At 43.7% G+C, this 15,352-nt stretch overlaps 1 protein-coding gene across 1 annotated transcript in view; it reads left to right on the forward strand.

Annotated features, from left to right (window-relative positions):
* The first annotated feature begins 2,116 nt into the window (after positions 1-2,116).
* Positions 2,117-15,352, forward strand: part of KDM1A (lysine demethylase 1A) — a 44,963-nt gene continuing 31,727 nt past the window's right edge. Inside the window, exons 1-3 of the mRNA XM_056846906.1 lie at positions 2,117-2,300; positions 8,289-8,454; positions 14,409-14,468. Of these exons, the coding sequence (XP_056702884.1) occupies positions 8,304-8,454; positions 14,409-14,468 (211 nt within the window). The 5' untranslated portion in view covers positions 2,117-2,300; positions 8,289-8,303. The remainder of the gene's footprint in view (positions 2,301-8,288; positions 8,455-14,408; positions 14,469-15,352) is intronic.

Consider the following 15,352-nt stretch of genomic DNA (forward strand, 5'->3'; position numbering starts at 1 on the left):
GTGACCTTGGACCAGTCACAGTTTTCTCCAAACTCTCAGCCCCACCTGCCTCACAAGGTGCCTGTTGTAGGGAGGGGAAGGGAGGGCAAGTATAAGGCATTTTGAGACTCCCTAGGGTAGAGAAAAGGGTATAAAAACCAACTCTTTTTCTTCTTGAAGCTTGCCTACTTTAGCATGAGAGCAGGCTTATGAGCAGGATTGCAATACAAGCCCTTTTACAGCACTTTAGCTTTCAGTGGGAGTGATTTACACCCAACCTTTTAGCTTTCTAGTAAAATCGCTAGACCGCAATAAAACAGCTAGGAGACACTTTGGAGACTAACAAACCACATCCCAGCATTAACTTTCAGGAGCATCAGAGGATGTGAGTGTGGGCGCAGAGGTTAGGAGTGCTGGACTCTAGAGAACCGGGTTTGATTCCACACTCCTCCACGAGCCGCAGACTCTAATCTAGTGAACTGGGTTTGTTTCCCCACTCCTATACATGAAGCCTGCTGGGTGACTTTGGGCTAGTCACACTTCTCTCTGAACTCTTTAGTATAAATTTTGTTAGGCCATAAGATGCCAGCCAGTTATTTTGCTACATCTTAACGACACTAGTCATCTGGAACAGCGGACTATGCCCCTTAGTTAGGGTTGCCAACCTCCAGGTACTAGTTGAAGATCTGCTATTACAACTGATCTTAAGCTGGTAGAGATCAGTTCGCCTGGAGAAAATGGCCGCTTTGGCAATTAGACTCCATGGCACTGAAGGCCCTCTCCTCCCCAAACCACGCCCTCCTCAGGTACTGCCCCAAAAATAACATTAAAAAAGCCATGCTGGATCAGACCAAAGTCCAGCAGTCTGTTCACACAGTGGCCAGCCAGGCGCCTCCAGGAAGCCCTCAAACAAGACCACTGCATTATCCTGCCTGTGTTCCACAGCACCTAATATAATAGGCATGCTCCTCTGAAACTGGAGACAATAGGTATTTCCCAACCCAGAGTTGGCAACCCTACCCTTAGTTTGGTTTGTTTTGGTGAGGAAGAGGTTGGAAGAGATAGTCTTTATTATTATCATGATCCTAAAATTACGGCTACCGTGGCAGAATTTCTTACAGGAGTTTTTAAAGAACAAGAAAAGTTTTATTAACCCGATTTGTAACTTATATGTATTGCCCTTTGGAGGTATATTGTTGTTTTATCTCTGTCTTTTGGTATGCCGATAAAGGTTAATGAAATGAAATGAAAAATTATTATTGAGGATTGGTTCTTGTAGGTTATCCGGGCTGTGTAACCGTGGTCTTGGAATTTTCTTTCCTGACGTTTCGCCAGCAGCTGTGGCAGGCATCTTCAGAGGAGTGACACTGAAGGACAGTGTCTCTCAGTGTCAAGTGTGTAGGAAGAGTCAGAGAGGGGTTGGGTTTGAGCTGAGTACTGTCCTGCAGACGTAATGTGCTAATCATTGTCCTGTAATCACTCTTCCAACACCCTTGACCCTGAGAGACACTGTCCTTCAGTGTGACTCCTCTGAAGATGCCTGCCACAGCTGCTGGCGAAACGTCAGGAAAGAAAATACCAAGACCACGGTTACACAGCCCGGATAACCTACGAGAACCAATGAACTCTGACCGTGAAAGCCTTCGACAATATATTATTGAGGATGATGACGACGACGACGACTTTGGTTGCTGCGCTACCAAAGGCGGCGGACAAAAAGCACAAGGTCCCTCCCTTCCCCCGCACAACCCACCCCCAACTACGGCGCGCCAGGAAGGTCAAAGGACTTCTTCGTAGGAGCTCCGCCTTCCTCGCCGAGAGCGAGAGGACACGATACGGTGGCCGAGAAGGAGGCGGGGCGTGCGCAGTAGCGCGGCCTCTGAGCGGCGGGGGGTGGAGCGTTCGGCGGCCTCGCGCGCCGGGCTGCCTTTGTCCGCCCGACTGACTCCTGAGGCGGCGGCGGCTGCTGCTCTGAGGTGATGCTGGCCGCGGGGAAGAAGGCCGCGGTGGAGGCCCCGGTCGTCGTTGGCGGCGGCGGCGCAGGGGACGGCGGCGGCGAGGGCCCGGTCCCGCAACCCCCACCCCCTCCTCCCCCGCCGCCGCCGCCCCCGCCGCCCCCCCTCTCCGGCTCCTTGGCCTCCTCGGAGGGCGGCGCGGCGGCCGCCTCGGAACGGACGCCCCGCAAGAAGGAGCCGCCGCGCGCCTCGCCCCCGGGGGGCCTCTCCGACCCGCCGCCCAGCGGGCCCGCCGTGGGCTCCGAGACCACCGGCATCGCCGAGACCCCCGAAGGCCGCCGGACCAGCCGCCGCAAGAGGGCCAAGGTGGGTGCGGCCTTCTCCCCGGGCCGGGGGAGGGCGCCTGAGGTGCGCTCCGGGGATGGGGGAGGGGCGGCGGCGACCGTTGCTCCCCTTTCAGGCAGCTAAGGGTCGTAAAAGGCCGTTGCCATCAGTGCCCCGGCGAGGGGGAAGAGAGAAAAGGGCAACACGGGCTGAGGGAAGCATGCTGAGCTCCCGAATGGTGCCGTTTTGGAGGCGCCGTAGCATCACCGACAGCAACAACCGAAAACCCGCTAACTTAATTTAGAAAATTCACAGCGGGTAGCCGTGTTAGTCTGTCTGCAGCAGTAGAAAAAAGCCAAGAGTCCAGTAGCACCTTAAAGACTAAAGTGAGCTGTGGCTCACGAAAGCTCATCCCCTGCCAGAAAATATCTTTGTTAGTCTTTAAGGTGCTACTGGACTCTTGCCCTTTTCTGCGACTGCAGACAGACTAACACGGCTACCCGCTGTGCATTATCTTCATGGAAGGCACCACATTTAGCCGTACTGAATGGAAATCCATCAACCTTGTGAAGAAACTTGCACAGGTACAGACAGACATCATTTTTACTAATGCTTGTCTGAATTCACTGTCTTCTACTTAAAGACAGATGGATTCACCTTCTAGCTGTATCTGAAGAAGCGAGCTGTGGCTCGCGAAAGCCTGCCAGAAAATATTTTTGTTAGTCTTTAAGGTGCTACTGGACTCTTGCCCTTTTCTACTGGAAAATATTTTTGTTAGTCTTTAAGGTGCTACTGGACTCTGGCTCTTTTCTACTAGAAAATATTTTTGTTAGTCTTTAAGGTGCTATTGGACTCTTGCCCTTTTCTGCGACTGCAGACAGACTAACACGGCTACCCGCTGTGCATTATCTTCATGGAAGGCACCACATTTAGCCGTACTGAATGGAAATCCATCAACCTTGTGAAGAAACTTGCACAGGTACAGACAGACATCATTTTTACTAATGCTTGTCTGAATTCACTGTCTTCTACTTAAAGACAGATGGATTCACCTTCTAGCTGTATCTGAAGAAGCGAGCTGTGGCTCACGAAAGCTCATACCCTGCCAGAAAATATTTTTGTTAGTCTTTAAGGTGCTACTGGACTCTTGCCCTTTTCTACTAGAAAATATTTTTGTTAGTCTTTAAGGTGCTACTGGACTCTGGCTCTTTTCTACTAGAAAATATTTTTGTTAGTCTTTAAGGTGCTACTGGACTCTGGCTCTTTTCTACTAGAAAATATTTTTGTTAGTCTTTAAGGTGCTACTGGACTCTGGCCCTTTTCTACTAGAAAATATTTTTTAGTCTTTAAGGTGCTACTAGACTCTGGCCCTTTCTACTAGAAAATATTTTTTAGTCTTTAAGGTGCTACTAGACTCTGGCTCTTTTCTACTATAAAATATTTTTGTTAGTCTTTAAGGTGCTCCTGGACTCTGGCCCTTTTCTACTAGAAAATATTTTTTAGTCTTTAAGGTGCTACTAGACTCTGGCCCTTTCTACTAGAAAATATTTTTGTTAGTCTTTAAGGTGCTACTGGACTCTGGCCCTTTTCTACTAGAAAATATTTTTGTTAGTCTTTAAGGTGCTACTGGACTCTGGCCCTTTTCTACTAGAAAATATTTTTTAGTCTTTAAGGTGCTACTGGACTCTGGCCCTTTTCTACTAGAAAATATTGTTTAGTCTTTAAGGTGCTACTGGACTCTGGCTCTTTTCTACTAGAAAATATTTTTGTTAGTCTTTAAGGTGCTACTGGACTCTGGCCCTTTTCTACTAGAAAATATTTTTGTTAGTCTTTAAGGTGCTACTGGACTCTGGCTCTTTTCTACTAGAAAATATTTTTGTTAGTCTTTAAGGTGCTACTGGACTCTGGCCCTTTTCTACTAGAAAATATTTTTATTAGTCTTTAAGGTGCTACTGGACTCTGGCCCTTTTCTACTAGAAAATATTTTTGTTAGTCTTTAAGGTGCTACTGGACTCTGGCCCTTTTCTACTAGAAAATATTTTTGTTAGTCTTTAAGGTGCTACTGGACTCTTGCTCTTAATTTAGAAAAAGACGAAGAGTTGGTTTTTATAGGGCGGCTTTCTCTACCGTTTAAGGGAGGCGCAAACCGGTTTGCAATCACCTTCCCCACAACCGACACCCTGTGAGGTAGGTGGGGCTGAGAGAGCTGTGCCTAGCCCAAGGTCACCCAGCTGGCTCAGAATCATAGAGTTGGAAGGGATCACCAGGGTCATCTAGTCCAACCCCCCTGCACAATGCAGGAAATTCACAACTTGCCTCCCCCCCCACACCCCTAGTGACCAGAAGATGAATGAATGAATGAAAACCTTTAATGGCATAAGTAATATTACAATGGTTACAGAAGGTACATAAAATATGCAGTCATTAAGATAAAAACATAGGCCAGTAAATTCCAAAAACAGAAATTACAAACTTTGGGCTTTTTGAACTTTCATCACATCCACTAGAAAATTGGCAACATCTACAGTAACCTCCGGATCGGAATCATTTAATAAAAATTGACGTTTTGCTTTTGTAGATAGGTGATATTTGGAAAGAAGCCAATTTTTTAACCAGTTCCCACGGGGTGTTTCATAAAGAGGGCAGACCAACAGGATATGATCAATTGAGTCCAGGGAATAGGTATCCCAGGGACAAGTCCTTTCCTGGATTGGTATTTGCTGATACCTTCCATATAGAAGATGGCCATCTAACCTCTTCTTTAAAAAACTTCAGGGAGGGAGAGGGGAATCAAACCCAGTTCACCAGATTAGCCTCCGCCGGTTCATGTGGAGGAGTGGGGAATCGAACCCGGTTTTCCAGATCAGAGTCCACCGCTTTTAACCACCACACCATAATTATTTGCATTTACAGGCCCCTCATAATTGAGACCAGAAAACATACCTCAATGTTCTGTGAGTGTTATATGATGTCTGTAAATTTAAGGACACTGTTTTATGTTTTACATGTTTGTATTTTCTTTTAATCTCATAAAAATAAACAAGAAAGGGGTGGGTAGAAAATTGACACAATAGAACCTTTCCCCATCCTGCTATGTTAGTTTTCTGTTTGTGGAAAATGTTATCTGCTTCCCTGTGTATAAAAAAAACCCATGCAAGTTTTACAAGTAGAAAACTAGTAAGGAGCTTTAAGTTTTGCCTTTACTAATGTTCTACTTGAGTTTAGTTGCTTTTTGCATGCAGGAAGTATTGAAAATTCTCAGCAAGTAGAAAGGTAACAGCAGGGGGAGAGGCTGTAGTCCAGCTTTCTTCTGTATTAGTTGGTTTCCTTGCAGGATTTTTTCCCCCTTTGGAGGGGGGCTGTAGTCTGGTTTATGGTAATACCATTTTCTTCTTTTGCACGTTTAAATCAGTCTTGATCCTTGGGAGGCTTCATACAATTGCAACGAGATGGGGAGGAGTTTGAGAATCGCTGGATCTTCTATGTCAAGAGTAAGAAGGGAGTGAATCTAATGTATTGCTTATTGTTTGCCTCTTAGTGCTGCATGACATGTGGCTTTCTCGCAGGTTGAGCAGCTGATCCTGCGTATGGAAGAGTCCCAAGGCATCTTAAAGCTTTTCTTAACTTTACATTAGATTTGAAGCTAAATTTCCGTACTACAAACCAACTGTTCTGGCTGCAGCAGCCTTAACATAGCTGTCCCTCTAGTAGTTGATCCTTCATGTGTTTACTTAGAAGTCATCTTTACTTCATTGAGACTTACTCCCAAATTAGCATGCGTAGGGTTATAGCCCTAGATTACCTTAGTCAGAAGCTGCTGAACCTCATGTCTGACAATCAATGCAAATAAATGATACTACAGGACTATTTCTCACAATTTGCTTTTCCGACATCCTTTGTTAATAGGAGAAAGCATTGAAATTTTTGTGCAGTCTGTCACATGTTGTGACTGAATGTGTCTATTTTATAGCACTTATATGCACAGGGGAATTGTTGGCTACAGTTTCACTGATCGTATACATTCAGTGAAATGTGCACGCAGTCATGTGATTTACGCTTAGGTCTTTACACAAGGAATGTGCTTTGCATGTAGAGCAAGTGTCAAATCAAGTATTTCACAAGAGCAAGTATTGTGAAACAGCCCTTAACGCAGTTAGCATGTGGCCTGCCCTAGTTCTGGGTGAACCACAACAGAAAGTACTTTTTTTAAATGAAGCTTTGCAGTTGGATCTGCCATAATACTTAACATATCCAACAATTCTGTAATAAACTATTTTCAGTGAATTGGTTTGTACTCTAGCCGCAGAGCTGCTTTATTTGTGGGAGGCTTTAAAATGTGATGAGCCATGTGCCTTGTTTGTGGTCAGCAGCAGATGTCTAGGAGTAGGGGCTGGATTTATGTGGCTCAGTGCAGTTTCCCATCAATTCTGGAATCCCATGCCTTTATTGGATATAAACGTGGTGCGCTGCTGTGTACGCAACTTCAGTGTCAGTATGCATGTTTTTGGTGTCTGTAGGGTACTGTGGGCCTTTTTCTTGGGGAGGAATGTAGGAGAACTCCCCTGAGCCTGACTAAAATTAAAAAATATATTAATGTATACAAATAGTATGTGATTAAACATGTCTGTGTAGGAAGTTAATGTGCCTCTTGCCTGTAGGTTGTCGTGGGGTAAAATTTTTTTCATGTGCTTGTGTTAGGAATTGGTAAAAGGCCACAAACATGCTTTCCACTTGAATGCATAATGGCAAATCACCCAGGTTGTCAGCAGGCTTAAAAGGCACTTAGGATGGCACTGTTAATATCCCAGCATTGACCACCCGCCCGAACAGTAGTCAGTATAATGTAAAATTTCAGGCGCTTGTGGTACATGGTCCATCTTCTCCTAGTTCATATCTGTCCAGGAATTTGCTGGATTCCTATTTGGCCTCTAGATTTTAGTAGCTTTTCCAATTATAAAAGTTTGGGACTGTGTGCATTCATGACAACTGTGGTGGTTGTCTCCTGTACCTCTGGACTGGACTGCGCAGAGAAACAATTGCTGTTGGCAATTAATCAGGTTCCTGCCCTCCCTCTTCTATCAAGACTGAAGATGGAAGTCTTTGACTTGCTCAAATTAGTTGTGATGCTAAATGCAGGCACCTTGATTGTCTGAGACTGATCTCTTGACCAGTAGCTGGGAATGCAGAATCTTCGCTTTCTAGAATCAGTACTTAAACCAGGCACATAGTAGCTAGTTAGTTGTCTGTGATTCCTGTGGGGAATTACCCTCCAGAAATAATTATGGCAAGGCAATAATTTTCTGTGTCTCCTATTGGGCAATTTGGGAAAGACCATGCTGGGTTTTGTTCTGAATTGCTCCCCATCGGCATCTTAGTACAGATGGTGATTCTTCATAGTACACTGGTACTGCCTTGCCGTGTTTTCAGTAATGGTAATCAAATATTTCAGTATTAGAAAAGAACCCAGTATGATTTTTTTAACCAGTTGTATTTCTTCCCTATGAAATAAAACATGACATAATTTTGCTGTGCTTTTAAATGAGTCACTTTTAGATGTGGTGCTGGCAGTTTTAATGTTTAGATACAGAGATCAGATTTTATTTGATAATCAAAAGCATTTGCTTTACATCAAGACTAACAACCTGTGACATCCCATGTGACTTACTTTGGTGAAGTCCTCTTCCTTCTGTTAATCAGCTTACGGTGACTCCAATTCTCCCTTGAAAACCACATTTAAATTTTGATGGTGATGCTTTGTCAGCGTTCACCTTTGATTGTCATCAGACTGTTAAATAAGGAGAGCCTTGCTGGATCAGAGCAGTGGTCCATGTAGTCCAGCATCCTGTCTCACAAGATGGCCGATCAGTTTCTCCGGAGGGCCAACAGCAGGGCATAAGGTCCAAGGCCTTCCCCTGAAGTTGTCTCCTGGCACTGGTATTCAGAGGTTTATTGCCTCTAAATGTGTGGGATCCCTTTAGTCATTGTGGCTGGTAGCCACTGATAGACCTATCCTGCATATCCTGTTTATAGGTGGAGTACAGGGAAATGGATGAGAGCCTTGCTAACCTCTCTGAAGATGAGTATTATTCTGAAGAAGAAAGGAACGCTAAAGCAGAGAAAGAGAAAAAGCTTCCTCCTCCCCCTCCACCACCACCACCTGAAGAAGAGAATGAAAGTGAACCAGAAGAGCCATCTGGTGAGTAGAAGGCACCCAGCCAGCAGAATAGCAGTTCTGCCTCAAAGTGTGCATGCTCTTTTGAAGACAGTAGGATGACACCCCCTCTCCCCAGTATGGAATAATTTGTGTGATGGGCCACATGTGCAGTACGTTGATGTGAGCCGGGAAAATGCCTGTTGTATAAGACATTTGGTCAACCGTCTTTTATTTTGATTGCACAGACTCCATTATTAGTTATCCCAATCTTAAGGTTATATCTGCTTTGCAAGCATTTCAGTCTTCATCCTGTCTGTGTTTTATTTGAGAAGAAGCTTGGGGAGCAGGTAATGAAATTCTCTGCCTTTGCTATTCTGCACATAGTTGCTCTTATTTTTATTTATTTGTTCATTTATTGGTACTCTGGACTCCTTCATCCCCCCAATATACCACCTATTTAGTGACAGATTTAGAATCCATAGGTCTTATACATAAATTAGATGCATCTTGTATGCCTCTGCTCTTGTTTTTTAAAAAAATAAGTGAAGCCCTTTTTGTATAGACTAGTTCTAGCATTTTTCTCCAGTTACTGTCAAAATTCAGGAGAATGTGTGTTCTCAGCCCCTTAAGAGACTGTTTTCTGCTTGTCAGAAATTAATGGTTATGAGTTGCAGTCAGCAAGTTACTTGCAGGTAATGAAAGCTTGTTTTGGCTTCCTTTTTTTTTTCTTCAAGCCTCAGCCTTGGCAGCAGTGTGACAAGACAGTTTTACCAGTAAAACTAATTGAGATGATAGCCAGAGGCAGTCAACATAGCCCTGCCTGCTATTTTGACAAAATTGCATCAATTCTGCATGTCACGGTGCCCTTGCAACTTGGACAAGGGTTTGCAAGACTATATAGCCTTAGCACAAATTAGTATCTAGGTCCTAATGTTTGAAAGGTGGAGGAAAAGGTGCCCGTTTGGTTTAAGGCAAAGCGTTTAAACATAGTTGACTGGTGTAGTTGGACTTCATACCTAAAAGATCCAGACCGTTATTTTCTATGTTCCATACCAATATTATGCGCTGAGAAAACACAATTGTATGACATCAATTCATTTATGAAGTCTTACTACTACTTCATGTTTTATCTCACCTCCATGCTTAATCACTAACTAAAATTGCTATTCTTTTGGGGAGGATGTGGCAGTAAGATGCCTGCCTGATGCAAAAATGTTGAGTGTTGACTTACCAATAAATGATCTCTGCCATGAATTCCTAATATTTTACCAGTGTTAGTAAGAGCTTAATTTCCCTACGCTAAGAGGAGGTAGATAGCTAACAGTAACATACTCTTCACCACCTGATTTCTTAACTAGCTGTTCAGTATTTATTTATTTTATATGCTATTTATATTATTTTTCACTGAATCCCAAGGCAGAATACCTAATGCAACTCAGGACAATCAATAGGATAAGGAGACATCTAATAAACAATGTAATAGGACTAGGATTGCAGAAATTTGAAACAAGGCATAAGTATTAAATATGACATGTTAAACAATGCAAGAAATGTTATTGTATTACATCATGCATTCTGTAAGGGGGTGGATACATGCTTGCTTGCCTCTCACTGGCAGTGAAAGTTGATTTGCACAAAGTAGTGATAGGGGAGAGGATGGGAATCCAAGATGTTCTGATGTAGATACATCTCTTCTATTGTACCTTCTGTATGTGTCAGCCTTCAGAAGGTAGGGGTATTTGTAAGATATGAGTTCATCAAAGAATTACATAGGAAACAACACCTGCACTGCTAGCTAACCTGTATATTGCATAACGCTTAGCAGAACCCCGTGGCGCAGAGTGGTAAGCTGCAGTACTGCAGTCCAAGCTCTGCTCACGACCTGAGTTCGATCCCAACGGAAGTTGGTTTCAGGTAGCCGGCTTAAGGTCAACTCAGCCTTCCATCCTTCCGAGGTCGGTAAAATGAGTACCCAGCTTGCTGGGGGTAAAAGGAAGATGACTGGGGAAGGCGCTGGAAACTACCCCATAAACAAAGTCTGCCTAGCAAACGTCGGGATGTGACATCACCCCATGGGTCAGGAATGACCCGGTGCTTGCACAGGGGACCTTTACCTTTTAACAGCTGAACATTCTAGTGGGAAGATCAGGTAGTACATAAGTGTGGCATTTATGCTAGTTGCACTGACAGTTTACAATTATGTAAACTTCATTTTAGGGTTGAAAAGGTGGCGAGGTTGGCATATTAGTAATTGGATGTTCTGTTGCAACTGTACTGCAGTATTTCTACAGGTTATAAGTAGGAAACTCTCTTTATTAATACCAAGATAAAATGTTCCATTTTAAATACTAACGTGTCACTTTTGTCTAGATTGGGAGAGACTAATCTCCAACAGTTGGGAACTTTTTCATAATCTTTCTGCTGTCAGAGCTCATCTATCAACATAAACGTATTCACTCCTTAGACTTACTGGAACATGTGTTTGTTCCCGTCTTTTAGGGTTCAGATAGGCCAGTTGTTTCTTCAATTGTTTGGCTGTGCCTCCTTAGTCCATTTTAGACATGCTTCAGCTTTTAGCACTAGATGCTGCTTGCCAAGTTCCCTGCCTATGATCTTCTGTGAATTTATATTTATAATATTCTGCATCCTCGCACAATAGATGATCGGTCACTTACCAGCCGGAAATGGTAGTCCCTTCACCTGCACTGCTTTTTTATAGTGCAGAGGGGATTTAATTTTGGCTGCGTTGTCATGGATGACAGGACAGTAAGATATTGAAAGCACTGGCTGCCTCAGCATTCTGCTGCTACAAGAAAGTCAAGAATTAGGTGAGTCAAATATGTATGTGGAACATAAATCCGCTTTATTAAGAAAAGTGTGTAAAATTCTGAATAAAACCTTTGTATTCTCCCAACTGTGTTCCTGTGATTTTTTTTTAATGTGTCTAAAATAACTTCAGATTCAGTTCAGAGCAATTAAATAATTTACCCTATTTATTTTTAGGCCCATAAGTATTTTGTGTACACAGGAACAGTGGATTAAAGAGAGATTACTAACTTTTGTTTTGTCAGAAAGGAGTTTCAGGCTTTAGCTACAGTTAGAGCATATGTGATAATACAAACCTTGCAGGAGCAAATGGATATGTAAATGGCCACTCTGTTTGATGCATCCTGAAGTTAGAGTAATACTTTCTGCACTCAACCAGCTGGGGTTTTGGATTTCGTAGTACAAACGGATTCTGATTTGAAGGTGAAGAGCCAGAGTAGTGTAGTGGTTACAGTACTGGTCTAGGAATTAAGAGAGACTTGGGGTTAGTGCTGTGAGACGAATTGGGGTCCAGTGTAGCTGCGGTGCCAGATTTCTTCAAAAGATGACTTGCAAATCCATGATTTTCATGTTCCTCTCCCTCCCTCCATAGAGCAGTTTTCCCTTACCCATCTTTTCTTAGCATTAGCTATAGTTTTGTATTACATATGTACACAACACACGCCAAAATGCTATTCTTTCTCAAGCTGGAGATTGAAAAGAAGGCATTGAAGCAAGTTTGCAAGCTTATACCTGTGAACCTGGTTTGCATGTAAGGTGAAACTCTGATGAACGTGGTAGGGTGGCAGTACAGGGACAGGCTAGCTCCCAGTTTGCAGACCCCAGCTTTCAGGAAGCCAGCTCTATGGCTACACTGGACTTGGATTGTTGTGGGTTAGTCTTTCATTAGTTTAACCCACTTCTCAATGTTATTAGGAGGATAAAATGCGGGGGGGGGGATGACAAATGTGCTAAACATGAACTATAATTGCCCCTTGGGTACAGCAACTGCTGGCAGATTTTCTCCTCTGACATGTCTTAGTTTATATGGTAAGTTAAGCAATAAAAAAACCTCTTAAGGCTTGATAGATACACATATTGATAATAGATTATGTTTTGAGGCACTGACTTGCTCTTTTGCAGCGAATTTATAGTTTTATACTTTCCTCAGAAATTTATTTTATGTGGGAGCATCAGAGATGGGTTTAAGTTAAAGTTTTAGGTGGCAGTGGTACCAAAGGTATGGCAGTGTCAATATGGTGTGTGCAATCTACTGGTTCACATTTCCACAGCAGAAAGGAAGAACTTTCCACACGCTTTATCTCCTATGATCTGTTTTTTTATTTCTTGTCAGTAGCGGTCTACTGTTTTAGCTGAGGAATTTTCAGTAATCATGCTGGGTTGGGAGCAGAGTACCTCCACATTTTCTCCCATCTTCTGTGCTTGTACCCTTGCATTCATCCTTCTGTGCATCCCACTGTATGCTTCTCTTGCCTGTACTGCCTCCATCGTGGTATCTCATAGCATGTGCATGTGGAGCTTCTCTTCCTGTCCTTAAAAAAAAAAAAAAAGGCAAAATGAAAAGTCAGGTGGTGGCCTAATAGCCATACTGTGCAACGTCTCTTCCGGAAAATCCAAACGCCCAAAGGCACACTGATATGTCCCTTCTAGATTCTCCTCTGCTGATTAGAAAGCAGACAGAAGCATGATTGAAATAGGTGGCAATTGGGATGGCCTTAGTAGTATCACTGAACACTGGCTTGGCTAGTAGATGTCCCTGGACTACTGTTTGCTAACCACGTAAAGGTTAAAGATCAGTTGTTCAAAGTGCATTTTTTTCCATATGGAAAAGAAAAGGTTGCTATCACAGTGGTTAGATCAGGGGTGTCAAACTCAATTGTTATGAGGGCCGGATATGACATAAATGTCACTGGGCCAGGCCATGCCTTGCCAGCCCAGATTGAGAGAGTGTGTGTGGCGGGGGTGGCTGCCTCGGCTGGCGCGCAGGCCGGATAAGAGCTCTCAAGGGGCCAGATCCGGCCCTTGGGCCTTATGTTTGACACCCCTGGGTTAGATAGTAAATACTTAGTTATTCTACCAGAGTATCCCTATTGCCCTTCACTTCAGCAAAACTTACAACCCTATAGTGTATTTCGCTGTTCATAATGGTTTGTTAGTGGATGTTGTCAAGGGTGCTGGCCTAGAAGGTCCCTCTATGCTTAGGGGCTCTGTAGGCTGCAATGGTTTGCAGTGTTGGGGCTTCCCATATCATACTGTTTTGAAGGAGCCTTGATTGATGAAGGCGTAAACTACAGGAGAGTAGTTGAAGGAAATTAGTGTATTCTTAACCCTTTTCCGTTTGGAAGTAGCATGTAGTCAGAAGAAGCAGAGCGCATCTTCTTAGTTGCTCTACATGGTTGGTTTTCTGCAGAAAGGTTGTGTGTGTTAAGTGCTATAAAGTTGCTTCCGACTCGTGGCAACCCACAGAAAGGTTAGCTGCTTGAAAGTTGTAGTGCTTTATGTTATAAAAGCTTTATGTGCTGAGTTGTTCCTTCTTCACGCTTGCATCTCTGGATATGTTAGAAGCTCAGCATACTAGTGATACATGGGTGAATACTCGCACATTCAACAGATAGTTATTTTGGCATTGAGTTGCTGGAAGGTGCACCCAGCTTCAGCGACCCCTGAGCATTATAAACACAAATAGATTTCCTGGTTTTGTGGTAGAGAAGGAAGAGAGTATCAGGCTTCCCCTTCAGAATAATTCATGATTGTGACAAAGGCCTTGCCAAGACCATCAGATCCTTGGTGTTTAAAACCCTTGGTTAGACTACCTAAGTACATACTCTTCCTATTGGTACCAGGAAGTGTACCCTTCATTTTGCTCTAATCTGTTGTTAAATTGATTTATAAGTATTTACCAACCAAGTGCAATACTGTGTGTATCTATTTTTTCCCCATTAACAGTCTGACAAAGGGTTCCAACAGCAAGGATGAAGCATTAGAAGACTGCAAAGTGTGGCGCCCTTGACACAGATTCCACACAATGGAATTCAGACTGTGGTTTTTCCCCCCCCCCTCTAGTTGGTGAACTACTAAACCCCAATCGCCAACTATTGGGCCTTGATGTCTCCAAAAATGACTTTAACTTATGGAGTAAGGTCCCTGAGATCTCCTCTTTCCTTCCACAGGGCAAGCAGGAGGACTTCAAGACGACAGTTCTGGAGGGTATGGAGACTGCCAAGCATCAGGTGAGGGTGGTATTTGATGCTTGCCACTTAGCAAGAGCCCCCAAATCAGGGATAGATGCTTGCAAGTGGGTGTGGGTGGCCAGGCCTTACTTAGCATGAGGGGCAGAAGCAGTGTATGGAGGGAGGGATAACTTGGCGATGCAGCTAGAGATCATGAGATTAAAAACTACCTGGAAGTACTTGAGGCAGGTTTCCCAGCCCTCTGCTCTTCCCTGTGCTTGGTGTCAGCTTTGAGAAATTGAAAAGGCAGTTAGCTTCCCTCCCATCAGAGCCACAGGGTCTTTTCCATTGCCCAGGTGTGACATCAAAGGGTTTCTAGACAGTTGCTCTGTGTTTTGATAGAATTAGTTGCAAATAATTCCCCCCTCCCCCCGCCCGAGGCGTATCCTGCAGTTTCAGTCTGGCTCCTTTTTGACAGCCTAATTTAAGATTTTGGTCATAACGGTCAGACAGTCCCATCCAGGGTTGACACTTAATCCAGTTTAGTTTTGTACCTGAGGGGCTGTAATTGCCAAGAGCCCTTCTGATGCTTGAGGCCATACCTGATCAGGTGTGGGGCCTGGCAGTAGAGCCTAGTTAGGTTTGGTTACCAGTGCTAATAATTAAGACTTCCAAATACTGTAGACTTGGGAGGATGCAGGGTTTTTCCCCATGTTTCGTTTTGAACATATCTGCAAACTGATGTATGTTGTATCATATGTTCAGTTTCTGGAAGGTGGGCTTCACTTGTTTGGGTGAGTAGTGGATTGGGTGCAATTAAGGGATCGAACAAGTAGAAAGTTAAAGGCTTGTCCTGAAACCTCCTAGGAAGTTTAGACATATCAGTACCCAGAAAACGTGTCTTTAAAAATGTGTTGTGCAGAGAGGAGATACTTGAAGGACGT

The sequence above is a fragment of the Euleptes europaea genome, chromosome 3, assembly GCF_029931775.1.
Source record: "Euleptes europaea isolate rEulEur1 chromosome 3, rEulEur1.hap1, whole genome shotgun sequence".
In the NCBI taxonomy this organism is placed as follows: domain Eukaryota; kingdom Metazoa; phylum Chordata; class Lepidosauria; order Squamata; family Sphaerodactylidae; genus Euleptes; species Euleptes europaea.